Genomic DNA, 27,766 nt, shown 5'->3' with positions numbered 1-27,766 from the left:
CTGATATACATTTGTTCAAGTCTTCTATTTATTGAGCTTTCATTTGTACAAGTATGACATCACTTTTTTGTTTTATTTGCCCAGATCATTGACAATAATTACAGTAAGCACATCTGCTGCGATGGAGATTTACAGACGAGGGGGGAGAAAGTAAAAGTAAACGAGAAGATGGAGAAGCTTCTACCACAGAGGTGCTACAGTGTGACCAGACAGGAAAACACATGTACACTTCAGAAGTTCAGATAGTGGTCTTCAGAAAAGTCCTCGCTAGGGTTATATAGGACGATTAGTGGGGATTCCCAGAATTCACTCTGCCTCTTTTGGTCCTTCAGTTCACAGAAAGTTTCCCACAGTAAGTTGACGTCCTCTTTGGGTTCTGGATGTTGAAGGCAGCAGTTACCAAAGATGGATCCACAGGTGTGTCGTCATGTGACTGTTAGCACCACAGCAGGTCCAAGTGAGGCCAAATTCAATTTAAAGAACCATACCAGCGTGTGTACAAATCATGAGCACACTTTGTGTTTTCTCCCTTGTTTCAAGCGGCCATTGGTTTCCTTTCATTTCCTCATGGTATGAAAATGTATTAAGTATTGAGTAAATACAACAGAATGCTTATTCAGAATCTTACCCTTGTTTCAAAAAGAACATTTGGTATTTTGCATGCCCACGAGTGAACCGAATATCAAATGGAGAAAGATTCTTGATGAATGGAAGTCAATGGAAGCAAAACGATTTTTTTAAAATAAACTCTAAAACCTGAGCTAAAACTTACTTTTTCTACTCTCAGAGAAATAATGCACCCCTGCTCAAGTTAAGAAACTGTTTCTGCAGCAGTGTTTTTAAACAGTCTTTAATCTGATGTTTATATATGCTCTTGCTTTTGTTAAACACGGCCCGTTTACTTAAATTCATCAAGTTTTCTCCAGTTTTCTTCAAGAATTCAACACAAGTTGATATTTGCTGGTCATTTTCTGGGTTTTCTTTTAAGCTTCTTTAGTAGATTTTGATACCGTATTAAAAAAAAATGAGTGGAAATCAATGGACATCTTTCTCAGTTAAAAAATACATTCAAACTCTTAAACCACAGTAGCACGGTTTCTTAAATAGAGTAAAATATAAGGGATTTGTTTAAAATGGGCTAAAACACATGCAAAATCACTGGTATGGTCTTTGAATGGCTCTGTACATCAGCTCAACTGACCAAAAAGAAGATTTTGGGGTAACTTTGGGCCAAACATAAAGCCCTGCACCTGCGTGGATCGCTACTTGGGCTACAGTTTGTGGTCCCAGCGACAAGAACAACAATCATAAGACTTGATGACGCAAGCCTGCGGCAAACAGAGTAAAAAAAGTGGACATGGCATTCATCGGCAGTGCATTCATCGCATCGAATTGAAGAGTTATGTTCCAAAAATTCTATTCTAAAAATTGTTTTCCGCCTGGGTGCAGGATAACAGGTGTAAAAAGTGGCTTTAGTTTTGAAAGAAAACTCTTCAACTAGACTTCTTTTAAGTGCACATATCGTCCGTTGCCTTCTCATGAGGTGCAAAACAAGGCTAAAAGCAAGACAGTGCAAAGACATCAAACATCCAAGACTCCAGACAAAACAGAGAATTCCTAAAATTCTTCCGACAAAGACGAAATGTCTCCTAACAGCCAAACCTTCGAGGACTGAACAAATGTCATCTGATTGGAGAAATGAAAGAAAAAGGACGGGAAGTAAGAAATAAATCTTATGAAAACTGTACAACAATACTGGCCGAGGGACGGGAGCAGAACGAGCGTGAGGCCGTTACAGCAACACTTTAATCACTTGGCATTATGCGTTAAAAAAATCTGGAAACATGGTGCATATATAAAAAACAATCTTAATTAAAAAAAATCATCTTTCAGAAACACACTCGCTCTCACAAACATGCCATGTTATGAATGATCATAAGGACCGGTTTCTCTCTCTGTGGAATGTGAAAGTACATGAGGTCCGACTGGAAAACAAACACAAATAAAAACCGTCCGTCCGCTCCGACAAATATCTGTACAAAAGTGGTTTTGTACACGAGCAGGTCTCTGACATGCAAACTTCAACTTTAAGCGGGAATAAATACACGAGAAGCCGGGGCAGCTTTTTTAAACGTGACGGAGACACCTTGATAAACGGAAACATTCTACAGTATGATGATTTGCGTTTCGTCACATACAGACATTATTGGCCAAGGTCACTTTTTCAAGCGTGTAATCGGAGATCACCTTCCCTTGGGGTGCATAATTCCCCTTCCTCGTCACAAACGGGGGAAATGTGTTGAAGTTTGCTTGCTTGTTAAGACTCTTCTGCTGCAGCTTCAATACAGCATAGTTTGCCAGAAGACATACAAAAACTAAAAAGGCATACGGAAGCTTTACACTAAAAGACAACCACTGGGGTTAGTTGGCTGAAATCAAGACATGCAGGTACAAAACAAAACGATTGTGGCACCCTTTTACCTTTTTTTTGTGTGTTTTTGTGTGTTTGAGTGTGCCGGCGATCTACACAAGCAGACGCGTCCTCCAGCGTCCTAAATGACATGTTTCCATGCTAACACTGTCATCGTGGCGACACCTACATGTGGGCACTGGCGGCTTCCTGTTCTTTGTCAGGAGTTTGTTCCCTGGCTTTTTAAGCTCCCAAAAACCGGAGGCAAACGTTGAAGACTTGGAAGCAGAGAATGACAGGAGGCAAGGGGGGGGTTTGGAGAGGCCAGTCTAGATAGATTTCGACAATCGATTTTTCAAGGTTTTGTGAGTGACGATGAGGACAGATCAACAGTCCGGGATCGCAGGATTAAGACAGGCCAGCTGCTTTTTCTTAAATTGGTTAGGTCAGGAGGAAGGTGGGAATTCAAACCTGGCAAATCTGCTCTGATATGCGGTTGATAACGTGGCGTGTGGTGGTTCCGTGGCAGGAAATCAGCCAAAAATCTAAATAATGAAATACTGTGTTTCCTGTGAGATCAGGACAATGTGCTTAGAGGAGGCTAGGCTCTGGCTGCAGGCTGGGCTCCGGCTGCAGGCTGGGCTCCGGCTGCAGGCTGGGCTCCGGCTGCAAGCTGGGCTCCGGCTGCAGGCTGGGCTCCGGCTGCAGGCTGGGCTCCGGCTGCAGGCTGGTCCAACAGCTGTGATGCTACTGGACAGCTGTTGGTCCCGCTGATCAGAAGTAAAGAGCCGGCTCGCTGCTGTAGTCCGACAGGGAGGAGCTGTCTGCCGGTGTCAGCTGAGGAGCAAAGATTACATGTTGGAAAATTCAGCTGCTCAACATTCAAAACTATTGTCATTTTTTTAAATGCCAAAATTGGGACAGTCAGAACCTTAAAGAGAAATATCTCCCCAGTGAAACACTTAAATTCTCATAATGTAAACCCTCTCTCACCATCACTTCCTCCGTCATCTGAGTCTGCTGGGAGCTGTTGTCCTCTTCATGTTTGTGCTCCTGCCAGGCGCTGAAGTCCACAGAGTGCTTGGGAATGTAGCTAGAAAGGTCTACAGACAATAATAAGACATACTGTGTTACTAACACGTTGTTGTTGCTGCTGCCTATGTTAGACAAATACCATTTATTGAGAAATGATTGAGTCATTTCTGATGGATAAATATCTCTGAAACTGTATCACCCTTTTTATTAGATGCTGTTCACACTTTGTCCAGTAGAGGTCTCTGTCATCATAGCTAATGTTGTGTGTGAGGGGAGGGATGCTGCTGTAATAAAGAGGCAGTTTCCTGATCAGACTACTTCCTGTTTCTCTTACTTTGCTCATTTTTCTAAGAACCATAAATTCCCTTCAAAGCAAATACTTAGTCAAACTATATTTTAGAGCCATGTTAATCACAGAGAACAGAACACAGGCCCTTCATATAGTCTATTAGTCGTTAAGGTTAATGTCAATCGTCAGCTTTAAGAAGGGAGAACAGCTGTTTTAAGTGCATTTTTACTCTGTCGTTGAACACAAGGCAGGAAAAAGCAAGTGTGCATTAATTCTGAAGCTCAAAGAAAAAGATCTGTGGACATAAAGACTGTAAAGTCTCAGTGACTCAGCCTCAGCTTAAGCTACACAGTAACATCTTCACAATGCAGGTGCTAAGGGATGGGCTGCTACCAATTAAAGGAAAAAGTAAAACAGTATCCCTGTTCCCTTATTGCAAGATCCCACATATCTACCATAAAACGATTTAAGAGTGGTGTCATTTAACTAAAATACCTTGCTTATCTTTGTATTTGATCCTTATTGGACAATAACTGGAAGTTAATAGGCAGTGAATAAGAGATTTAGACTTCATCCCTCATAAAACTGAAGCGACATATTTCAATGTTTGTCCCCGATGTCCCCGCCTGGCCTTCCTGCATAAGGACATTTTTGTTTATGTCTCTGGGTCATAATAAAAGTACAACATAATGTTGTTTTGCTGCAAATTTCTCCTTCAAATTGACTTTTTCACAAGCCGTAATTGATGTTGACCGTGCTATGTATAATTATTTTGGTTCTTCTTTATCTATTTTTATCACTGTATGACATTGTCTTATTGTAATGTTTCGTTTGTCTTTGCTAGTCCTTCTGATTTTACATTTCCCTTACTATTACATCATCAAAGGAGGTAATGTTTTTACCTTGTGTGTCAGCGGCATTATGGAAAAACACTGGCCTGATTTTCATGAAACTTGGCCATTAGCCTACAAAGAACCTATTGCCTTTAGGAGTACAAATCACAATGCAGATAGACCATCATTGTTCCTTTACATTGACATTGTGGGATACGCCGTTTGGTCTTGATGGAGTTGGGAGCTCTCAGAGTGCCCCTTCTGGTTTATTAGTTTACCTGATCTGATCTGTCCCAGAAAAGCTTTCTGCTAGCAGTGCAACATCAATACATTCAACACCATTTGTATTTATATCCATAAAAGACTAAAGCTGGTGGAATGCCAACAATGGAACGGATTCAACCTCTGAGGAGCATGACATTTAATGTCAATGATGCCAGCAAAGTTAACTGCTAGTGTATAACAAGTAGAACTTTCAGAGGTTAACCAGCCAAAACTTTGCTCAGGGTTCACCCTCTGAGGACCCCGACTATCAACAGGAACATTAAAGAGACACTCTGCCATTAGACTTCAAGATACCTGGTTGTGGTCTAGCAATTAGAGGAGTATCTAGAAATTAAGGTTTTTGCTTCAGAGGTAAATTTAGAGGGGGGGACAAACTCATTGGGGATCATCCTTTGGGGACCATGAATGTTTCTATTTGCCGGAAATTTCCCAGCAATGCTTCCCATAGCTGTTGTGATGTTTAGACAGAAGTGTTTGATAAAAGACAGACATTTTAATGCTGCTAAAACTGGACATCTAACCTGCATTTCTACCACAAAACATAAACCGAACCATGTTTCACGTAGTCTCACCGTTACCGTTGTTGGTTTGCGTTGGGGAGCTGGTGAAGCTGGGTCGAGGTATGTGGATGCGTCCCACCATGCTCGGCTGCTCGTCCGACACCTTCCCGTCGTGCATCTCCTCCTCGTCCTCATCCCCGCTGTCCCATGCACTGGTCTCCGACGGATACTCATAGGTACTCTGGAGACTCGACTCATTGAAAGAGATATTGAGCTGCCGGGGACACAATCAGAGGAATGAGAATTAGCGATTATCTATCATAAACAACACCTCTTTGATTTGGCAATATTCTTTTTTTGTACTGATTTGTACTAATGTAGAACACAACATTGAGAGAAACAACAAAAATAAATGGGTTAATTAGAATTGTTTTGTGTGAGAGACACCTGGTGACACTCATTTCGCCTGCCTCCATATTTCACATTGTCTTCATTGGCACCTTGATAAAGAAAATAAAAACTGGCCAAACTAAACTTGGGCTGGTGCCTCTCCATGAGGTGGAGCGAGTATTTCATTTGCTCTTTTAAATCTAGCTGGCTGAAAATAACAACATGAGACAATAAGGTTAGTTTTCTCCTGATGGGAAGAGCTCTTAAATGAATATCCCCTTAGAATGTACAACTCTGCCACTTCGGTTAGTTTACATAGGGCCGACTCAAACATGTTTGGGGACCAATACAATATCCAAACTTGGTATAATGGCCTTAAAGTTCCCCTTAAAATGATTTGTCTCACTAAACCTTAATTTGGCCGTATTATTCTTTCTAGAGTTTCCCATTTCCTGTATTGTGTAAAAATAAGATTTTGTCCCAAAGTTCACTCACGAACTTCATAACATAGTGACATCACTACGTAACACTCACGCTTTTATTGGCTAATACTCCCAACACATTGTACGTCATAGGCTAAGGGGCGGGACATCTCTAAAAGTTTGACCAATCAGATCAACAGAGCCGGCCAGCTAACCAATAGGAGCAGACTGGGCTCTGGTTTCCGACAGAGGGGGAAAAGAGGAGCTGCAGCAGGCAGACATAAGCATGGAGACATGTCAACGTACAAGCAAAAATACAAATATGAACCAGAAAATTAGCATAATATGTCCTCGTAAAATCAAATTTCATTAACTAGTGTTTTCCAGGGCTCTCAAGCAGCTGGCATTTGCTTAATTGTACATTCATTATAAAAGACTATGTAAACATATACTACAGAAGCACTGTGGCTTCACTTGACTAAAGTTCAAATCCCATGTGATGACAACTCCATCCAGGAAGACAGAGGGGACACTCCAGGAAGTTGTGATCTGGACTTTTCAGTTTATACAATCCCTACATCCCTCCTGTCTGCATTACCCAGCGCAGTAAACATTAACAGGTCATTACTTCCTTATTGCTCTGTAATGAAACCCTCTATACTGACCTCTATCGCATGTCCCAGACTTGTGCTAACGCTGCAGCAATGCCAATTTATCTCAACACCAACTATTACCCCATAAATTATTCAACAGTGTTTTTAAATGAGGAGTTTTGGAGAGCCAGCTGCCGTTTGTTTTAGGCTGCATGTTCTGAACTTTACGTGTCCTCTAAGCAGGACAGGTGGTGGCCTTGCAGGAGCTCAGACCTGTGATTGATTGTCTTAGAGGGCTCTCTGTAAGACATGTCTGTTTGGCAACGCTTCAGTGGTTTGCAAACATGGCTCCGTGTGGCGAGAAGGGCCCTTGCACTTCGCTTTACCGTGTAATCCGACATGAACATGGCTACTCTGGCACCAGGGACTTTGTGGCTTCAGCCGTCACTGAGCACACTGACCGGCAGTTCTTCTCAAAGGAGACATCTTTAGAGGAAGGATTTGACAGGTTTTTCCGAAAGGTTGGTGCACCAATTAACTTTTTCAGCATATCATTTAAATCCTTTTTGTAACAGTCAAAGGAAAGATGGTGCTGCAGTCCAAAAGGAAACACACATTTGTAAGCATCTTGGCTTCATTTGTTCAATGTTCTTGAAGTCAATGGGTGTTTTTGAAGGTTTTCTTCTGAAATAAGGTCCGTGTTTAGCACCAGCTGAAGAAATGTTTTACATTGTGCTCTACAACAACATTAAATACCCCGATTTGGTTGAATCGTTTATTGATTAAAAACCACTTCCTAAATGAGACTGTAGAGGTCTTTCTAGGACACTAAAGAAACGCCTTCACAGCTTTGGTGAGTTTATACATGCAAACTAATTATGATTTATCTTAAATAACGCTAAGAAGAAAGGCTTTAGTAGAAAAGGTGAGCGCACAGAATCACTGGTCTTGCCACTGTGGTGTAGTTTGCCTTTAGCTAAACATTAGCTTTTTACTCTGGCTTCTTACCATTACAGCGGGGTTCATTTGTACAAACTATCTTGCTGAAAGAATAGCATGAGTATCAGAAACATGTGTTAGCCAGGGAGCTTATTCTCTGCAATAACCCAAAACCTGAAGGAAACATCCCATTGGCTCTTCGTTAAGGTAACCAGGGCAATGCTAATTTCAAAGAAACACGTCATCCTTGCACCGTGAATAGTAAAAATAATTCAACCTCTATTTTATTTTTATGTGATTTCATTTGGCTGTGCAGTCATGGCTCTCTAGTGGCCCTCACAAAGCTGATGGATAGTTTCAGAATGACCGCAGATGGTTTCTAATAAGCACACACAGCACGGCAGCTCATAAAAGGTTTTATTTTTCTCCGCCGAGTTTCCATGGAGATGACACACACACACAACAGTGCGTTTGTCCGTGTCTTCTCAGCTGATTGCTCTTAACGTATTGTACCTGGCTCCCACTACTCTGAAGTCCCCGATCTAAATCTGCAGTAATCTCCATCACAAGGTAACAGCCAGCAACAGCACCTCCGACTCAGGGTTTACCCTAAAGCCTCAATCTAAAAACGACATGCTTGTTTCCGTATCCTTCCGTCTGACTTCTTATGGGGAAATGTTCTTTTGCATCATATTATGTGGGTCAGTGAGTATACATGTCAGAAAAATGTGAGTACACACGGAAGCGCAATACTTCTTACTCAATAATCTGGAAATTTAACACATTTCTCACTTTCACAGAGTCCTTCTGAAGTCTTTCAAAACGGCTCAAGATCCAGATCAATCCACTCAGGTCTCATTAACTTTTATCTAAAGCAAAGTATATTTTGGGATTTGTTCAATATTTGCCATTACATGTGTTTTATATTGATTTTATACATTGTATGAAACAAGCACATTTTAATGTTGCATGATACGTTATTCTTCCATCTATCCAAAAAAGGAAAGAAGGACAAGGAAGTGTTTTTACAATATTCAACTTTTAAAGCATCTGCAGGTTTTGATATGATAACGGATTAAAGGTCCAGAGATAACAAACTAAACATTTACAGATTCAAAAGTGAGGGCTTAAGAGATTAAGGTCTGGGGTCAATTAATAAAATACCAGCGTTGATAGATTATAGATCAAATTAAAAAAGAGCAAAACTACTCAATGGTATCATCAAGAACTCAGACAGATCCAAGCAAGTGGATATCCCACCAAGGGTTAAACCAGGCTACTTCATTACTATGAAGGCCTTTTAATTGTTAAAAAAAACAACTGATCAATTGCAATGGAGTGTTCTTGTCATTTGAAAGAGATTCCCAAGGTTTAGGGTCTGAAGACTGAAGACCAGTGTCTCCATATTCCGAGGACGTATATCTGAAAGACAGGGGGTCTTGAGATGATGGATTAGGCATAGATTCCAAATGAATGGTTGCAGATTAAGGACCAGTTTTACTGATGAGGGTCTATTGTTTCAGAACACAGCTCTATAGATTAAAGACAAGGGGATTTAGAGTATCGGTGAGAGTTTTAGGGTTAAGGACTTAGACTTCTGATAGTCCTTTAGATGGTGGAGAGTCTACAGTTGCCAGATAAGGGTCTATAGATTCGCAAAGAAGACTGGACAGAACGAGGGTCAATATATTGTGTAGGATGACCTAAAAATGAAGGCTCCAGATCTATAGATTCACAATGAGTCTAAAGATTTAGGAAACCCTGTTAAGGTAAAAGGACAGGTGCCTACGGTTCAGGATTAGGGGTAGTGACTATACACTAAGGACAAGGCTCCATAGATGACGGAGCTATGGATTACGATCAATCCCCAATTTCTCTCCCAACATTTGTGGAATAATTTCCTGCACCTATCTCCACTGGACCTTCCTTATTGTGCTTTGATGATTTAATGGCGGCGAATATCGGATTAAGGCCGATAAAAAGTACTTACAATCCAAACGCAGATAATGTTATCAGTAATAAGGATGTAGTGATTTTGGTTTCGAATAGGTCTGTGTGTCATGTCAGTGGGTAAACTGCATATCACCAGGAAGGACCCGCCATCCATGGAGGACCTTTACACCCACCGATGCGGGAAGATGCCAACCGGATTATGATGGGGTTTTTCTAGGCGTTGATTTAATAAGCTTTATTGGAGCCAGAGATCCAAGATTAGCATTTTCCAACGACTGCTGCTCTGTAATTGTTGGGTATGACAATAAATAACCTGAAACTTGAGGAGGCAGTGTGGTGTAGGACGAGGGTTTGGACAACAGTCTGTAAACCCTGTGAACTAAACAAGGAAGCCTTTACAAGTGTAACCTTTCAACCAATTACTCACTCGTGTTTCCTCATAATAAGGACTTTCAGTGTGTGTTTTCCAGGTTTTTACACATGTCACAATGTCTAGAAGCAGCAGCTTTTTTTTACACTTCTGTCTCAAGTTTCTCAAGGTTTCAATAGGAGGTATTGTAAACTAACACCCTGGACCTCTTCTGCACAGAAACAAAGATGTCTCGGGGACAAAGTCTTGTTCTTGGAGAAGGTAGGGAGTAGAAATAAATGCAATGGTTTGAGAAAGGTCATCAACATCTTCAGTTCCCTCCCCTCCAATATTCCAGATGAAGGTTTTTTTGTTACACTGACCAAACTACGAATATTCCCCGACATATCTCACTTTTGAGTCACTGGATGGTCAACAGAAGCATCTTTTCCTCCTGACAGCCGGACTAGCCTCCCACATAAATATTCAGCCGTAGCAACAGAACAATCCACAGAACAAAATAACATTCTGAGTACAGATACAGGTTTTGACACTATGTTACCGTCCTTAAAAAAGGCCTTCAGTCCCAGTGGTGCTTATTTTTAGCTCTTTTTTTCCCCTTTTCTGTGTTGAATCTTACACCACAAAAAAAGCCTTCCCTTGCTAAACTGCCATCCTGTCTTAGAGGAAGTATCTGGATGCCAGAAGCTAGTCTATCAATAAATCACACTAGCCGCTGGGCTTGCTTCCACTTCAACTGTCTTTGACTTTTCTTTTTGGTCTCGTCTAGCAGCACTTTTCTCACATGAGACTCCTCTGAAATGCCTTAGTTCATGTCCTCTCTCTTAGTTAGCTGCAGCAAGGACACAACTCATAGAAAACAGAAACAAGAAAGTGGGTTAATAGAACGGTGATCTTTGTGTATCCCAGCCCGCTGCTTCTCGCGTTTCAGCGTCGGCGGTGGGTCTTTTTCATGTCAGTGATAAAAGCCTGCATCATGGAGGCAGAAGTGATTGGTCTTCTGTCCTCAGGCTGTGGGTCGAGCCAATAGGGGCCCGAATCAGGCCCACAGTCTCTCTCACTCACCACAGGATACTCAGACAGAACTGCGCCAATGACTGGCCCCCGACCGACTAATTATTCTGGTTTTGTTTTATTTTTGATCAAAGACTGACTGTGTAGGTGTAAGTCTTCTCACGTTAAGATACTTCTTTTTTTTAAGAAAAACACTAAACTTAAAGTCTGGAATGTCTGATCCTGCCTTCATTTAGTAGTGATAGCGAAGAGAAACAGGGAATGCAGGGAAAGAGCGTTGGGAATGAATGTCATAATAAAGCAATGTCTTACTTTTGTTTTGAGATGTTTTGTAATCAATAAAGCCCCTTTTTTAAGATACATGGAATGATCCAGACCTTTTCTTTGCTTGCTCTAAAAAGAAGGGTTTTGGACTGGAATACAAAAGGTAAAGCACACTTGTTCGACCTGCGATTGTCTGCAGAGTCAGAAGCTTCCGCAGCACACCATACTGAGACATCCGACGGGGGAAGACGCTGAGTTGAGTAAATAACACTGAGTTTCCTTTTCTGCTGTTTGCATGTTGTGCATGGGGCACAATGGGACACGGGGGAGTCAGACAAAAGAAGAAGTGAGGGAGAGAGGAAGTCGGCAGATGAGATTATGTCTCCATGAATGTGCCTCGGCCAATAAGTGAACATGGGAGAAGCGCCAGGAATTTTTTCCAGGCCACCCGGCATGGCGTGTCCTCGTTTGGTGAAAAGTGGCGCACACACACACACACACACACACACACACACACACACACACACACACACACACACACACACACACACACACACACACACACACACACACACACACACACACACACACACACACACACACACACACACACACACACACACACACACACACACACACACACACACACACACACACACACACACACACACACACACACACACACACACACACACACACACACACACACACACACACACACACACACACACACACACACACACACAGCTCCCTGGCAGTGCTGGTGATCAGGTTGGAGTCTAAACCTGCTGAGTTAAAGTACCACTGACACACAATAGTGCGGCTCTTTCTAACAACTGAGGGTGCAGCATCATGTGAGCTTCGTGAGCGTCTGACTGGGTGTGTATCTTTTCAAATGCGTTTCCATATTTATCTCAGTGGGGCCAGGTGGCTTTGGGCGTTGTGTGGATGGTCATGTTGGTAATGGGCGTGCACCTGCTCCTATACAGCATACAGGCAGGGTTAATGGTTGGCCAAGGGGAAGAAATCTACTTGCCTTATGTCAATTTTCTCTATACAAATACTGTTTATAGCAATGATCAGTTTCAGATTGGTACTGTGCATGTGCAACTCTCAACAGAGATTGAATGAAGCAAGCCAATCTACATCCCTAAGCATCAAAGAAAAACCCCGCTGTGTCTGAGATTGAGTTTCCCGGCCACATTTTATTTCATCGTAAATATTGATTGTCGATCATTTTGTGTTGCTTTGTTCGTGTAACTGGTATACAAAGGTCAAGACTCACTTTTAGACCATCCCTGGACCAGGATAGTTTATCTCGTCCCCAATTTATCATCCCAAAGTCTGTTTAAACAATCAAGAATGGACTCTGCTACTGCCATCTAAAGTGGTAATTTGCATAAAATTCTACATTTGAAATGATTAGGAAATAAATAATTGCATTTGGATTAAAATATTTGCTTCAATAGTAAAAGAAATACTAATTGAAATCATCATGCAAGAAAGAATAGACTCACAATGTTGCCATTCATTCATCCTTAATTTAGGCATTGGACTCTATGATTTATAATCAATCTGTACAAATATTAGATTAAAAACTAAACCTTTCTTGTCCGGTATTTTTGTGTGCCATTTTAAGAGCTTTATGCATCATCATTCTGATAACAGTCGAGATAATACAGTGCCCAAAAGACCTACTGTTGACAGGAGACTGACTGATGATGAGAGCTAATCTTTAGCCAGGTAGATAATATTAGATCAGCGTTACAATGAATCTGCGGAGTAGTTTAGCTGCAGCTGTATTATCAGGCGAGGGATAATAAAGCCACAAACAAAGCATGTGGTGTACCTTTCCACTGGGCCGGTAAATTAGGATAACTGAAGCGGAGGACCTCATTTGCGGAGGCCAAGTGCGCCGGTGGATGATTAGTGATCAGAAGGAGAGGATGTTCACGACACATTTCGAAAGTCCTCTCACTCTTTGATACATTTTTTAAAATGTTGACATACATTTAAGCTGTGACGGAAACTTTTTGTTTCAATTGAATCTCTCGTTTTGCCAAGTTTAGCATTAACAGCAGATGGAAAGCACTAGAATAAGTCTGGGCCAAAAGTGTCCGAGGCCACGACCTTTGCCTACAGTCACTCAAAGAGACGCTACTAATCTTAACATGAGCACAAAGAAACTTAGAACACGTATAAAGAGACACACATTTAATGTAATGTATTTTTACTTTAACGTCTCAGGGTAACATTAACTCACTTTAACTTAGTATGTTCAAATGTGAAACATATTCTGCAGATATTTGATTTATTTCATTCTAAAATGAAGCAATGGTCTCAAAACCCAATTCCCACCAAGATGAATAAAGTATTCTGATTCTGATCTGATGATCTTTGCCTTTAAAGGCCGGGCCACTGGCAACCATTTTTAAAAATTAATAACCGAAAAGAGCTTTTGTTTCCGTCAATGGAAACCACATTTTAACATAGAACTGAAACCAGACAGCGCTGCAGGTGTGTGTGTGTGTGTGTGTGTGTGTGTGTGTGTGTGTGTGTGTGTGTGTGTGGTTGCGTGCAGCTCTTTTTAAAATGGTGAAGCAAATTATTTGAATTGACTCAACATCACAAACAAATGGTTACAACCCACAGATGAATCTCCATCATTATCAGACTGACGTCGTGACATAATTACGTAACTAAAAATAGCAACCATTTCCCGTTTCGGTTGCCTGGTAACCACTCATTCCTCAGGGGGCATGGTTATAAGTACAGGTGACTCAGATGAATGATTCCTGATACAAGGTCTGTGGTTAAGTTATGTTTTATGACATAAAATATGTCAGTAAATAATTAAAAATGGCGGTTGTGATTAGATTGTAGTCATGTTAAGTGTAATGAGGCTTCTAGGAAATATATATAAAAGACCTGTCCACTGTTCTTGGTATTTCTTCCTACTACTTGGAAAACACTAGAGGAAATCAAAAACAAAACTGTCCTACTTCCTAATTTCCCGGTTCTTAGAGTAGATATTAATCCAACACATTACAAGGAATTAGTTTGAAGATTATAACCTCATAAATAAATATATGACGCTCAGAAAACACATCTTTGACGCCACACAAACAATACTCATAATTCTCCGGTTAGATATGACATTGAATGTACTTATTATTATTAATGATGTATCGGTTAGGTGTTGGAATGGTTGCATGGATTCAAATATCAGGCTTTCAGAATATCAGTGAACATAATTGTGTCGGTAAAAAGGTCAGCGCATTGGATGTAAAACCACAGCACACCTACTGAAACCCCCTGCAGCTGTAGAGTCAAAGACTACGTGCTCTTGTGTAGGTGTTGTTCCTCATCACATAAGCACATGAGTTTATGTGGAAACGCTTTCAAACGCTCGAACCATCAATGACTCCATCGCTGGGCGGCAAACCCATTGTCAAGTGTAGGTGGTGCTCGCTGGCTCCGTGGGCAGCGAGTGGAGTGGTGCAAAAATGTGAAAAATCTGTGTTTACACTGCGATGTCTCAAGGCCGTGTGAGTCATTGATGTAAAAGTTCACCCTTTGTAGCCACGAGTGTGTGTTTCAGCTGCTCTGCGTTATCAGGGCTGGATTATCTGACCGATAAGGAACAATGGCGGACGAGACACATTTCCAAAACTTGTCAAAGAGCCCTAAAAAAAAACAACCACATCAGCCGTAGACCGGTGGAGACGTTTGGATCCATATTTCATCCCGTCTAAGAATACTTTTCCAGATAAGAATGAGCTGGCACAGACTTGTATGACACATTGTTTATGTTAGGCGATACCGGCATGGTGGATTACAGTCAGGTGTGTCTGAAAAGCCTGGGTCCGAATCAGCGATATTCTCTGGGGTCTTTGATCTCTGATGGATCAAACTTCCTTGTCAATATATATGGGTTTGTCCATTTCATCCATTTCTTAACCATAAGTGAGTGAAGAAGACTCCCAACTATGCTGCTTAGTTCAACCGGTAATGGATGGCTCTCCACTCAACTGGATAGTGACCGATGATAAGGCTATTGTCTTAATGAACTTTGGGACGGAGAGGAGTCAATGATCGACACAGTTACAAGGCACTACAAGATGCCCCACACTAAATACGGTGGATGGCGTGCACATCCAGGATTAAAAAAGCACAAGGAAGTCCTTCAAATGAAGCGACAATAAAGATTACCTCAGGAGTGATTGCAATAATCAGAGTGGGGACTATTTCTCTATTTACTGAATGATGTCACGTAGGCGACATGTCCTTTCAGTCGCCTCAAAGTTGTACGTGTTTCGTTTAGATGCCGGAGATAAGATCTGTGGTTAACCCAAGCTGAAGAGATCATGAGTCCGCCTTTATCTTAGCACTGGTGACATGATGTGGTTTGTCTATAGCCTAATGTTGTCGTGTTAGTTCTACTGTTTGCATTTAAGCTTCAACTGAAGTGGAGTTAATGAGTGGAGATTACGCAATATTCTGAAGTATGTTCTGCAGCATCCTGAAATCTAATGGAAAAATCCCATCGTTTTTGTGAATGAAGCCGTTGGAGGGCTAGCTTCCAGGTCGACCTACAAAATATGTCCTCACTGCACCATCCTATTGCTGTGAAGAAAGCAGGGAAGGCTGTCCCTCACAGCACGGTTTTAGGGCGTATTTTGATGGAAACAACCACCAAGAAAAAAGAAGTGAGGCTGTGACAAGACTGGGAAAATAGCTACAGCTGTGTAAGGCTTATGGAAAGTGATTTTTAGGGACTGTTTTGCTCATTTCAAAGGGAGCGGTTAGGAGAAACGTTTGCCTGTTAGTTGTTACGCGCTAAAGGGCAGACAATTAATGTCTATTTCAGAATCAAAGTGCATGCTATGTTTCAATATTATTGCTTTTCTTTGTTGAAATCGTTAGGTTGATCATGAGTTGACCGTCTAACAAGATTGATGTATCGTAACCCTCCTTAAGTGCAGCATGGTAAACATTCACTGATAAATATCATCATGTGAGCAGCTAGCATTAGCAGTTAGCCTAGGTAACTGTGCTCTTAAAGGATAACTGGCACTGCTCTATTTCTAGGTTCTATGTCCTAAACAATAGGATGGTCCAAGGAAGTGAATAAATAAAACATGTTTGGAGGTTTTTCGAACCCTGCTCTGAAATAACTGACCTTGGCTTAGCACTAGGGCTCATGAAAACATACCAGTCCTCTCTAAAACATAGAGGGCTGTTTGGGTCCCCACCCACAGCAATAGTCATTTAAGGCTACTGATTACAGAACATGCGCTGCAGGAAACCCTTTCAAACATCTCCTACTTGACGACATTTCAAGTTTTACACAGATTTATCGTCAACAGCAAATCAACCAATGACAGAATCTACAACGTCAGCACTGATGTAACACCGTGTGTGTGTGTGTGTGTGTGTGTGTGTGTGTGTGTGTGTGTGTGTGTGTGTGTGTGTGTGTGTGTAAGACAGAAACAGTGTGTGTATCCTGAAATCCTAATGACAGGATAGAATGGCGACGAGTGGTGTTGCCCTGGCGACAGGCGCCATGGATATGCGACAAAGGGGAAACGGGAGAGTGGAAGTAGAGACTGACAGTCCGAGGGAGAAGACCGTGGCAGTAAGACAGAAAGCGCTCCATCGTTTGAACGGGAAAAAACAAATTATTAAAAGGGAATTAATGACGCAAACACAGAAATATGATTTACATGCTGCACACCTGGGAAGAGGACCTAAGCACGAACGCAGTCAAGCACTGTGGAATCCACACAGTGTCTCCATAGAGAGAGCATTTGAATAAGATTTACATTACACACAGAAACAGCACCAGTTACAGCCCTAGACTACTAACAGTGTGTGCATTTGCAACCAAGGAGAGAGAACGGGATGAATTTATCAGGAAAAAGGCTTCGCTAAAGATTGTTTTATTTAAAAAATGATGTAAGGGCACAGAATATGGTGTAAAAAAATACTACAGCTATAAAAAGTCAGCAGCTTCTACCTGCCTCCGTCATCTACCCACTCTCTTTCCTTTTATAAACTCTAAAAAAGCCCCCTTCTGTTAACATCCTCCGCTTTTAGTCTCATCTTCTTACACACACACACACACACACACACACACACACACACACACACACACACACACACACACACACACACACTGAATTAAACATGACTATGATAGTGGGGCTTTGCTGGTTGAATTCTAATTACACCGACTTTGCAGGGTTGCACATGTGCCTGAGGCCTGCATGTGAGGAAAGCCTGTGAGTGTGTATTCGTATGGGGGTGTTTATGCAGAAATCAACCATGGTTCTGCTCTTGTGTGAGAGTGTGGGTTCACATCCTGCAGCCACATAGCCTCCGGAAGAAATGACAAGCTTTTGGAGAGGAAACCGCTCGTGACATCGGTCTAACACATTTGAAATAAATGTGAGAGTCACTTTAACTTTTAAACTTTAACCAGAAGAGCCATTTCCCGTAAAGCTCGTTTAGTTCCTTTGAAGAGGGATGTTGTACATGGACATTAGTGACTGTGTTATGTGAAAGTGGAAGCTTATCGGAGAAATACATCGTCAGTTCAGATCATAACTTGGCCCTAAAAAAGAAAACCTTTTTATATCTCTTAGTGTTGAGGGACTTGCATGACTTCTGCCATTTTTAGTTTGTAGGCATGTGGTTGAATGCACGTATTTTCAGCCAATTTGGAAAAAGCCTATAAAGATAAATGGATGTGAGCATCCTACGGCTCTTATCGACTTTATTTTCAGTCACAACAGCTCTATTGAACCCACTTTAAACGGCTCAGATATCAAAATGGAGAAAGTTAGAGAGTAGCCAGTTCATAGGGGGAGTAGATTAAGAGCCATATATCTTTCTCTGGTAATGCTGGAGACCAAAACAAAGATTAAAGGGCACTGCATAAACCCTTTTAGTGCTGAAGTCATTGTCTGTACTGTCTGCTGCAGGTATAGCATATGAGCTAACTTTGTCAGGTAGCTGTAAATATGTGGTAACATCTTATCAGGTTGTGCATGCTGCAACCTACAAAAAATGAGTACTCACAGATAAGGGGTCTATGCTTGACTTACATTCATCATGAAGACAGAAACACGATAACAAATGGAAGTAAATGCTCAAGGTGTATAAAGGCAACTGTTTGCTTACACAAGATAGTTGTGCTGCACTCAAGTTGAAACGCCATATTCATTAATGCAGCCTTAAGGTACGTAAACTACACATCAACAGTATGCATGTCCAATTTCAAACCTCAAAACTTTACTAGGTCCCTGATAATGTAGACTATAGACCCCCCTCACTTCTGGATATGTTTACAAATGTTGTACTTCAGTCTGTCTACATTATCAGGGGAGATTGTGTCTGTTTCTTATGCCTTTGGAGGGAAACATCACAGATCTTAAAATTAGCTTTGGGGTTTTATAGCAGTAGTCGATCTTCTTTGGGTCAAGACGAAGAACTGCTGTGACAATAAACATAGCAGACTGGAACTGGAATCAATTGATATAACAGCATTATAATAAAGTGACTGTATTAACTTTTAAAAAGAGGATTACTTCTTGGGTTACAGACACTGTCTCAAAGCCATTTTAGAAATACAACTCAACATCCACACACTCTGAAGCATGTCTCCTGTCTCTTCTCCTCAGTTTCAATAAAGAAAAAAAAGCACTCAGGAAAGTGTGCCGGTATTTATTTAGAAAAAAAAGCAAGGGGGAGTGGTGTAGCTTTTCAGGAAACATGAGGGAGGAGAGATGGGGAATGTCTGCCGGGTGGTAAATAATTAAACACAATGGACTTTCACACCTGTAGCCCAGGCGCACAATGTAAATGTAGGAGTGTGCCCTTTCATTGGCCTTCCTGTGTTACACAGAGCTTTATCCATTTAGGTTTGGGTATTTTTAGCCTGCTGTATGCGTGGCATTTAACAACAAGTGTGGTTAAACGCAGATTAAAGACAAAGTCCTTCACATGCATGCACAGTGGAGGAATGTACTGCAAAACTTTGATATGGCTGCTGCAGAAGGAGGTCTTTCTCATGAAGCCTTTTTTAAAGAAATCTTCCCTGTAAATCATATTAGAGATGCAGAGTAGGTAGGACTTTTACCAGAAAATGTATCTAAATTTCCACATTTTAAAGGAAAAACTCACATTTTTTATTAAAATCTTTGTATGGTAGGGCGGTGGTGGCGAAGTCCATAGGGGCTTGGCCTGGGAACTGGAAGGTCACCAGTTCAAGTCCCCGAAAGACCAAGTGCCACCGTGGTGTCCCTGAGCAAGACACTGGTTACCTACACTGCTCCCCGGGCGCCGTACATAATGGCAGCCCACTGCTCCTAACACTAGGATGGGTCAAATGCAGAGACCACATTTCGTTGTCCTAGTACTTGTACTCTGTGCAATGACAATAAAGTTGAATCTTCTTCATCTTCTTCGTATTGATTTTCCAGGAAATACTTTATCTTGTTGTTGTCAAGGAACCAGATCAATTCCTATTGCATGGTTGGATCAACGTTATCCAACCACAAAGGTGCCGTTAGCTACATATTACTCCTCCAACGGTTGATCTAATCAAATTATACTTTGCACTTGCAATAAGGAAATACTCCGGATTTCTTCCCAGAAACACCAGATTATCTTAAGCATCTGGACTATGAAGAGTTGTGCTATGAATTGGGCTCAATCTGACCATAACAACATACTGATTTCGATGAGGTGATGTCCTTCTTGCATCAGGAACTACAATTCAATGTATAGACGGAGGATATCATCATGTTTCAAACAGTCGCAGCTCATCAGTAATGCGTGCGTGTTGTTTAGTCTTTAAGAAAACCAAAAAACAAGCATTAGGAAACATGCCTGTAACCACTTGTAACAATGGTTACTAAATGACCTAAACAATTCCGACCACTTGGGGCGAAGGCTCCCACTAATTTTGCCCAACATACTCCTACTGCCTTCGGTGATAGCTTCAAGTACCCATTAGCTAGATGGGATCGCCTTGATGGGTCAAGAGTACTTAACTGGGAGAAAAACACACACAAAAGAAATTGAGAGATTGATTAAAAAAAACAAATCCCATAATTCTATTAGACTAACAGCCTCTGAATAATTATCCCTTTCAGTTTAACAATCCTCCACCACAACTAATCATTACCCTGACAGAATGGTCATGATTACACATAAAAATGCTGCAGCCGTTTAAACAATTAGAGCGGTTCCTCAGTGCAAACACTGGAAAAAGACGGCTAAGCTCATAAAATCTCTTCCTCTCTCTCTGGATGTTGTGCTGACAAACACATGGTCCGTCTCCCTTTTCCCATAATAACCAGTCAGAGGGAGCAGACACTTCAAATACAAACCACTCCACCCCCTCCCGGTTCTCGCTGCCAGCTGTGTGTCTCTTTGACAGAGATTTGCAGTGTCTACCACAAGGACATTTAAAAATTGGTCAAGTCAAGAGGGCAGGTTCCAATCAAACCAGACCAAGAGAAGGGAGTCGATCCTGGCCTGTGCATTACACTCGGAAGTCGATTTTATGCAAATTGCGGGAGTGATGCGGTACGAGAAGCTGCACTTGACCTACATACCGCTTCCACAATTCTTTCCTCAACAGAGAGGAGGGGATCACAGGAAGCTGGGAGCAAGGGGACAGGCCTTATTAACCACCACCGCACAGGAATAAAGCAGTGCACCGTGGGTAGAGGAAATAGAAAAACAAAGCAGAGTGGTGCTTGTGGAGCGAGAGTACATGAGACAGTGCTGGATGTGGTCCAGCTTTCAGCACTGCGTCTTGACAGAGTTCACAAATAAGAACATGCAGCAGGAGAGCGTGGATAGAGGGAAATATTTTGGGAAAATGGAGAGGAAGAGTTGATGATCTGCTTTGGTTAAGTTCTCAAGTACTGACGTGCATGTGGAACATTCTTTTTCGGCCAAGTTTTCTTTCATAAAAAATGGTTTGCTGGAAAAAGAGCACAGAAAAAAAATCCCCAGACCAGAACACTGAGCGGAGGCCATTCTAGGAGGCTGCTCTCACACTGAAGCACACAAATTCCGCACAAATTATACAGGCCAAGCCAAGCCTCGATGCTTTTGTAATTGCCAGTGCAGCCCTGCCCAGAAAAGAAAAGAGGTAGAAAAAAAGAATCTGGTTCTTGATGATGACCGAGAAAGAGTGGACGGACAACAAAAGCAGAACGTGTTTGGTTTGTGAGCGACATGGACAAAAGACAGGATGTGGCCATGTCTCACGGCCACAGTCGCTGGTGTTCTGCATGCAACACATGCACTAAAACCAGGACGCATGGGTGAGGCTCGAAACAAGTCAGCAGCTGAAATATCCGTCATTATAAAAGTTATGATTTGCAGAACTTTGTTTTAAATGCGTGTCACGGATCTGGAGTTTATCCTGCCAAAAAACAAAGCTGAATTACAAGGGAATGAGGAGAAAATGCTACAAAAACTCCCATTTAAAGCAATTATGGGACAATAAAAAGAAGGCATTATGAGTTAGAGTGTTTACAGAGTACAGGGGATGTTTGGGAGGTTTCCATATAATTACCAATATGATAGCCAACAGAGTTTCAGTCCTATTACTAAAGCTATCAAGCTAGCACAGCATGTCTCCATAAAGCCTTTTGATTGGATGAAAGAATCCAAAGTGAAAGGTTTTAATTGAGACATTTGAAGAGTACCGTTCAGACCTGCTCAGGCAAAATATGATATTATTTCATTAGTGTGTCATTCCATTTGCCGGTCACTGTTTCCACCGTATGAAATCTTGTGTAGAATTTTGTGCCCCAGTTGTAAGAGGTGGCTGGATTAATTTGGAGGGCAGAGGATTAAAGCAGACCAGGTCCAGGAAACAGGACTGCAGGCCAACGTCAACGAGAGGCTGCTGACACACCGGCCTAGATTTAAGAGCTGCCAAAAGGTTAAAAGTATTTGGCATTAGAGGTGATGCCTTTTAAATCTAACGGTGTGATGTAAGTTGATGTCTTAATAACATTTCCTCTTTGGCTGACAGAGTATAACATGCTTAGAGGAAGGGTGAGGGGTGATAATGCGCCTAGGCTGAACCCTAACCCAGAATGCTGTGGTTCCCTGCACCACACCCGGAACTATCATCATGCTTTATTGGGGTAAAAAATGCAAAGCCACAGGCAGAGATCTTTGGCTTTCAAGAGTTACATAGACATGCTGAAAATAATGTGTGCCACTCAGGCTGATTCAGAGCTGGAAGCAGCCTGCAGCAACCTTTGAAATTAATTAGAAGCATTCTGTGGTATCTAATTAATCCCTAATGAATAAACGAGCAATTTGCAGCAAGACCTTCACCAAGCAAGCACCAGTTATCTGATAATGATTGTAAGTTAACCGTGATGCCCCAAACACAAACTTTGTTATCATTTAATTATGACTTAGGACCAGGCCTGGGAATACCTCAGCTTTGGACCAAAACACAGATGAACTCAACCGAAAAAGAACCAATAATTGTGTTCCTCGTAGAGTGTGAGACAGGTACGAGCTGGCTCCAAACCCCGAGCCAAATCCCCAGAAATGAATACAGTCTTGGTGAGATTGTTCAGTCAATAGGCTTGGAGGGGCACCTAACACAATAATGCACTCTTTGACAAATAACATGCCTTTGTAGGACGGCAATCGGCAGCAGAAAGCGCCGTGTGTCGCTCCAAGTGGCTGTGTAAACACACCCTTTTAATCCACTTAGGCGGCAAGGCCTGAGAGCAAGTCAAGTGATGGGCAGGGAGATTTAGAGTAGCAGACAGACTCACTCGCCACCTCGCATGCAAATAAGTGTGAGGATTTATCCATGCAGCTTGAATCCTTAATAATCCTGCTTGGTTTGAGAACAATTAAACCATAGATCCGCAGAGCTAAAAATCGCAACACAACCAGAGCCTTTGCTTCCCTGTGTGACGTTTGGCTACTAAATTTAGATCAGAGAAAACTTTCATGATCCCCCCAGGGGAGATTTGGCACAGGCTACGCATAAGATTGTAAGGACACAATAATATTCCTGCTGTTTTCTGCAGTGAAGTCCTGCTCATTTCCATTTCAGAACAATAATCTGTCAATTATGGCGGCAAATAACGAGTATTTTCATTATTAATTAATCTGTTTGGTGTGTTTTTGATGAACTGATTTATGGGAAATGTTACAAAAAGCCCATCAGAAACTCCCAGAGGCGAATGGGATGTCTTCAGATGGCTTGTTTTGTCTGCCAGATGGCCTAAAACCCAAATATGTTCAGTTTACAGTTTATCAAAACAGAAAAGCAGCAAATCTTCACACACAAGAAGCTGAAACCGGCTATTTTGTGGTCATGTTTGCTTGATAAATTACCCTTTTTTATTCATCTAAATGGTTTGTATGATCAATTAATCAACTCATGTTTAAACCAGTAATCTGTGTGTGGTCCCTACATGCTCCTATTTATAATAAAACAACAAAGTTTGGTTCAGTTTTTGCTCTCACCTTTTTGCCCGTGGAGCCCGTCTTTGAGATGCAGGACTTTGCGAGGGACAGGTACCCACCGATGACCTCGATCTCCTCCACAGCAGGATAGCGTTTCTTCAGCAGGGAGCCCAGCTGAGCGTAAGGGGCCAGTGGGGGCGTGGATACTGGGGGAGGCTCACTTGAGGCCTCCTGCTGGGGCTCAGGGGAGCTAGGCTGGCCCTCGGCCTCCACCTTACGCTTAGGGACCACGGTGAAGGTGTTCCCCTTTCTCCTCTGCCCCATAGGGCTGGGAGCAGGGACATGCTGCTTCTGGGGCTCCACTTCAATGTCATCTATGTTCGTTACAGGCAACTGGTCCACAGGAGGTTGTTCAGGAGCTGGGGAGGGGGTAGAAGGGACAGGTGATGGGGCTGGGGAGTCTGATGGAACCGGATGAGAGGTGGGTGAAGATGGGACAGCCGGAGAAGAGGAGGGGGATGACGGGGCAGGTGGAGAGAAAGGAGCTGGTTTTGGAGCAGGGGGTGGAGACGAAGGTTCGGGGGTCAGAGGGGGAGCAGGAGCAGGACTTGTGGCAACAGAAGGAGATGTAGGCTTGGAAAGCCTTTTCAGCCTCTCTGCTTCCTTCTCCTCGGTCCTCTTCGAGGGTGACGAGGTTGGCACTGGTGTGGACACCTCTGCCGCTCGATGGGATGGGGGAGACTTGAAAGGGCTGGACGGTGCAGAGCTGGCTGTCGCATTTGAGGCAGAAGTATGCCGCTTGGGAATGACTGTGAAGGAGTTACGGGACTGCAGGCGCAGGTTAGCGAGGGCCCGGGCCTGGGTGTCCCCATCAGGAATACGATCGAGGTCTGGCTTTGGAGAGGGACGGATTTCAAAGTCAGATGAGGAGCGGGACACCTTGAATGAGATTGGGCTTGAGGGGGCCTCGGCACGGACACGGCGGGTCTCTGGAGAGCATGGCACCTTGGATTTTGGTGGCACCTCAGAGCCTTCCCAGTCCCTCTCTCGGATGGGCTTGGTTTGCGCCCTGTCTGGGTCATCTCCAGTGCCTCCGCTCGCCGCAAACCGCTGACGAAAGGGAGACACAGGTAGAGGGGTCCCAGCAAGGCGCTGGGGGCTGCCCGTTTCAGGGAAAGCAGGCTGTGGCTTTGGTCTGGAAGACGAGGGACTCTGGAAGACAGGCGAAGATGGCTGGCTGCTGCCCGGGCTCCTGACCAACGGGCCTGGCCTGAACTTTGGCACCAGATCTGGCTGTGGCCTGGACCAGAGTCTTGGCCTGCTACTGGAACTACAATCCAGGTCCAGCAGGTTCTCTGTGCTGTGGGACTTCTTCTGCAGCTTCCCGTAGTTGCAGTCAAACTTCTGCAGCATCCGGCTAACCCTGCCCTGACCCTCACCTGTCTCATATGATGCAGCCTCATGATCAGGGCGCCCAAGGGTGCTCAAGTTCTCCTCACTCTTGCTTAACGTGGTGTCATAAATTACCACTTCCTTGGCTCTTATCTCAGTAACAGCACTCCCTCTCCGGTCCAGGAGGTCGTTGAGGGAGCTGTAACTACTGACACCGTTTTGCCATTTGTACCCGCTGTTTGCCCCTCCAGCTTCAGGAAAGTAATCCGGGTCAGACTCAATTATGATAATATTGTCTGCGCGGATAGTCCGTATACCGGGTACACTGCCATACAGCTCAAGGATGTGCTGGACCGGACGGGTGGCGTTTTCTCGGTCCTGTCGCCTCCTCCGCTCCTTCTCCAGCTTAATGAAGGGGTTCTCCTCCAGGGGGCCCAGGCTTTCTTGTAGCACCAGGTTCTCCTGTCTGGTGTACTCCCTCGGTGTCGTCCTGTCCGCGTCCGTCGGCTCTTTGTTGTGGGCAAAGTGTTGACTGGCTGTGTTGATGGTGTAGCTCCGCCCGGACGCACCGCTCGGTCCGCTGCCGGCACTGCCGTTCACATTTCCCGCCTGCTCACCGTTAACCCGCTGCGAGCCCGCACCGCCGGGGCTGGTCTCCGCGGCACCGGGTCCTACAGACCCGCCGCCCTTCGCCTTCCTCCTCTCCAGGATTTCTCGCTTCCAGGCCGGCATCCTCGGGCTCTCTTGCCCGGGCTCATTGCGGACTACGCGTACCTCTCCTCCGCCAGACATTGCGGAATAGGGAGCAGACGAAGAGGAGAGAGGCAGGCTCTGAGGCGGTTTTGCCGCGGTCCGGTGCGGCTACAAAACCTGGTTCCGGCTCTGACTGTACCTGCACCTTTCACCGCACTCTCACACACATCCCTACCGTCTGTTTTTTTCTCCCCTCTCTCTCTGCTTTTTCACTCACTCTCCTCTCTCCACACAGCCCCTGAACGCGGCCCCGCCCATCTGCAGAAGCACGAGCGGCTTTGGCAGTCCCATCCGCTTCTTGATTGGTCGTTGTTGCAGAGGGACACGCCCCTCCCTCTCTTTATACAGCTCAGTGCAGAACGTCACACATCGAGCCAAACCACTCCCGTTTCCATTGTTGACTGGGCAAGGAAGGCCTGTCAATCAGAAATGCTGCGTTCAGGTTCAATCCGCCACTCCCTTTTTTTGCACAATATTTATGCTATCAGTGTTGTTTATTGAGGGATTAAATATGGATAGGTCATCAATCGTGTATTACTCATACTCATTCATTAAAGGTTCAATTTCAAGAGATACTAATTTGTTTGATTACGATCCTCACAAACTGCTCATTCATCTAACACATTAGAAACGCACTAAATATAATTATGACTCAGAAAATCTGTATCCAGTTGCCATTGTGGTCTTCCAATGTAAACCACTGTTTGTGACTTCTCTGTGCTTCATTTGGGGTTTCTTTCTAGTCTATGATTTCGCTAAAATGTTCCAAATGCATTGATTGGGCTTTTAGAGTGTTCCCTTAATACCAATTATCCCTATAACCAGTGTACCCCTATAACCAGTGTTGTAGTTTGGGATCCTGTAGCTCTCAATTGTTTTTCGGCTGTGATAAATAGGGAATATCCAGTGTCGGGTGGTGGCGGACGATTGTTCAGTCAGCATTTGCTGGTGATGCCACCTGTCGATAATCCGTCTGCAGTAAACACATGAGCTGAGAAGGAGCACATGAATCAGCACTTAGAAGGCTATTATTGGGAACTACAAGCGATCACTGTCCTTCATCAAACATTTATCACCGAGCCGTAATTAACAACAGAAAGACGGGGGGAAGAAAATAATCAAATGCATAAAAGAAATAGGTCCACATTTCCCTTTAGAAAGACAGAAATTAAACCAAAGATAATTGAAAGTTATATCAAATGGTTTTAATGATATGACAATGAAAGACCTTTATACCTTATTAGAACTTCATTTTGAGCAAGGCTAATTAATTAATTCTATGTAAAATACACCTGCTATTGGTCCCAATGCTGTTTAAAGAAATTGGTAGTTATATTACCTTTTTATCATAATAACAAATGTTAAATGTTGGTACTTTTTGAGTCTTTTTTTTTCAAATATAGTATATAGTTTTTATTATTAAATGTATGCCTTTCATATTTATTTGTATCACTTGCATCTATTGTGTATGTGCTGATATTGTTTACCTGATTATTATTTTTCCTTTTGTCATTAAAAAAATAAAACACATACACTTGTCTTGTATTTTGTCTGAATATGATATTTCTTTTGAGTTGTAACGAAAACAGTTCCATTCTGTATATTACATTGGCAAGACAAATCCACTGATCTGAAGACTTACATCTATCACTGTGTACATGCAACTAAAATGCTGATTATATTTGACAGAACCATAATAGAAGTATGGCAGATGCAGAGTTTTACTTGTATTTAAGAGAAAGCACAATGAGGAAATACGTATATAAAGTCAAATAAATACATTTGTTAAAAGTATGCTTTGGAAACAGGATGTGTAACCTAAAAGGTGAAAAAGAATACAATCTAAATGG

General features: G+C 42.8%; 1 protein-coding gene across 2 annotated transcripts; it reads right to left on the bottom strand.

Annotated features, from left to right (window-relative positions):
* Nucleotides 1–6: 6 nt before the first annotated feature.
* tprn (taperin) lies at nt 7–26,145 on the bottom strand. Of its 2 annotated transcripts, none has more exons than XM_063889467.1 (4): nt 23,832–26,145; nt 5,431–5,626; nt 3,404–3,513; nt 7–3,247 (listed from the first exon to the last, which is right to left on the bottom strand). In XM_063889467.1, exons 1-4 carry the CDS (start codon nt 25,953–25,955, stop codon nt 3,185–3,187), a joined length of 2,493 nt encoding a protein of 830 aa, XP_063745537.1. In that variant the 5' UTR covers nt 25,956–26,145; the 3' UTR covers nt 7–3,184. The 2 variants fall into 2 exon arrangements, with proteins under 2 accessions (XP_063745537.1, XP_063745536.1); XM_063889466.1 differs by having other exon boundaries at nt 5,425–5,626; nt 23,832–26,143.
* Nucleotides 26,146–27,766: the final 1,621 nt, after the last annotated feature.

The sequence above is a fragment of the Eleginops maclovinus genome, chromosome 8, assembly GCF_036324505.1.
Source record: "Eleginops maclovinus isolate JMC-PN-2008 ecotype Puerto Natales chromosome 8, JC_Emac_rtc_rv5, whole genome shotgun sequence".
NCBI lineage: Eukaryota > Metazoa > Chordata > Actinopteri > Perciformes > Eleginopidae > Eleginops > Eleginops maclovinus.
Note: the sequence above shows the minus strand (reverse complement) of the source record. Positions and strands in the feature narration are given on the sequence as shown.

Coding starts and splice junctions, on each gene's coding strand:
- tprn (XM_063889466.1), bottom strand. CDS start 25,955: ATGTCTGGCGGAGGAGAGGTACGCGTAGTCCGCAATGAGCCCGGGCAA. Junction 3,514..5,424: donor GCAAACCAACAACGGTAACG/GTGAGACTACGT, acceptor TATTGTCTGTAG/ACCTTTCTAGCTACATTCCC. Junction 3,248..3,403: donor AGATGACGGAGGAAGTGATG/GTGAGAGAGGGT, acceptor TTTGCTCCTCAG/CTGACACCGGCAGACAGCTC.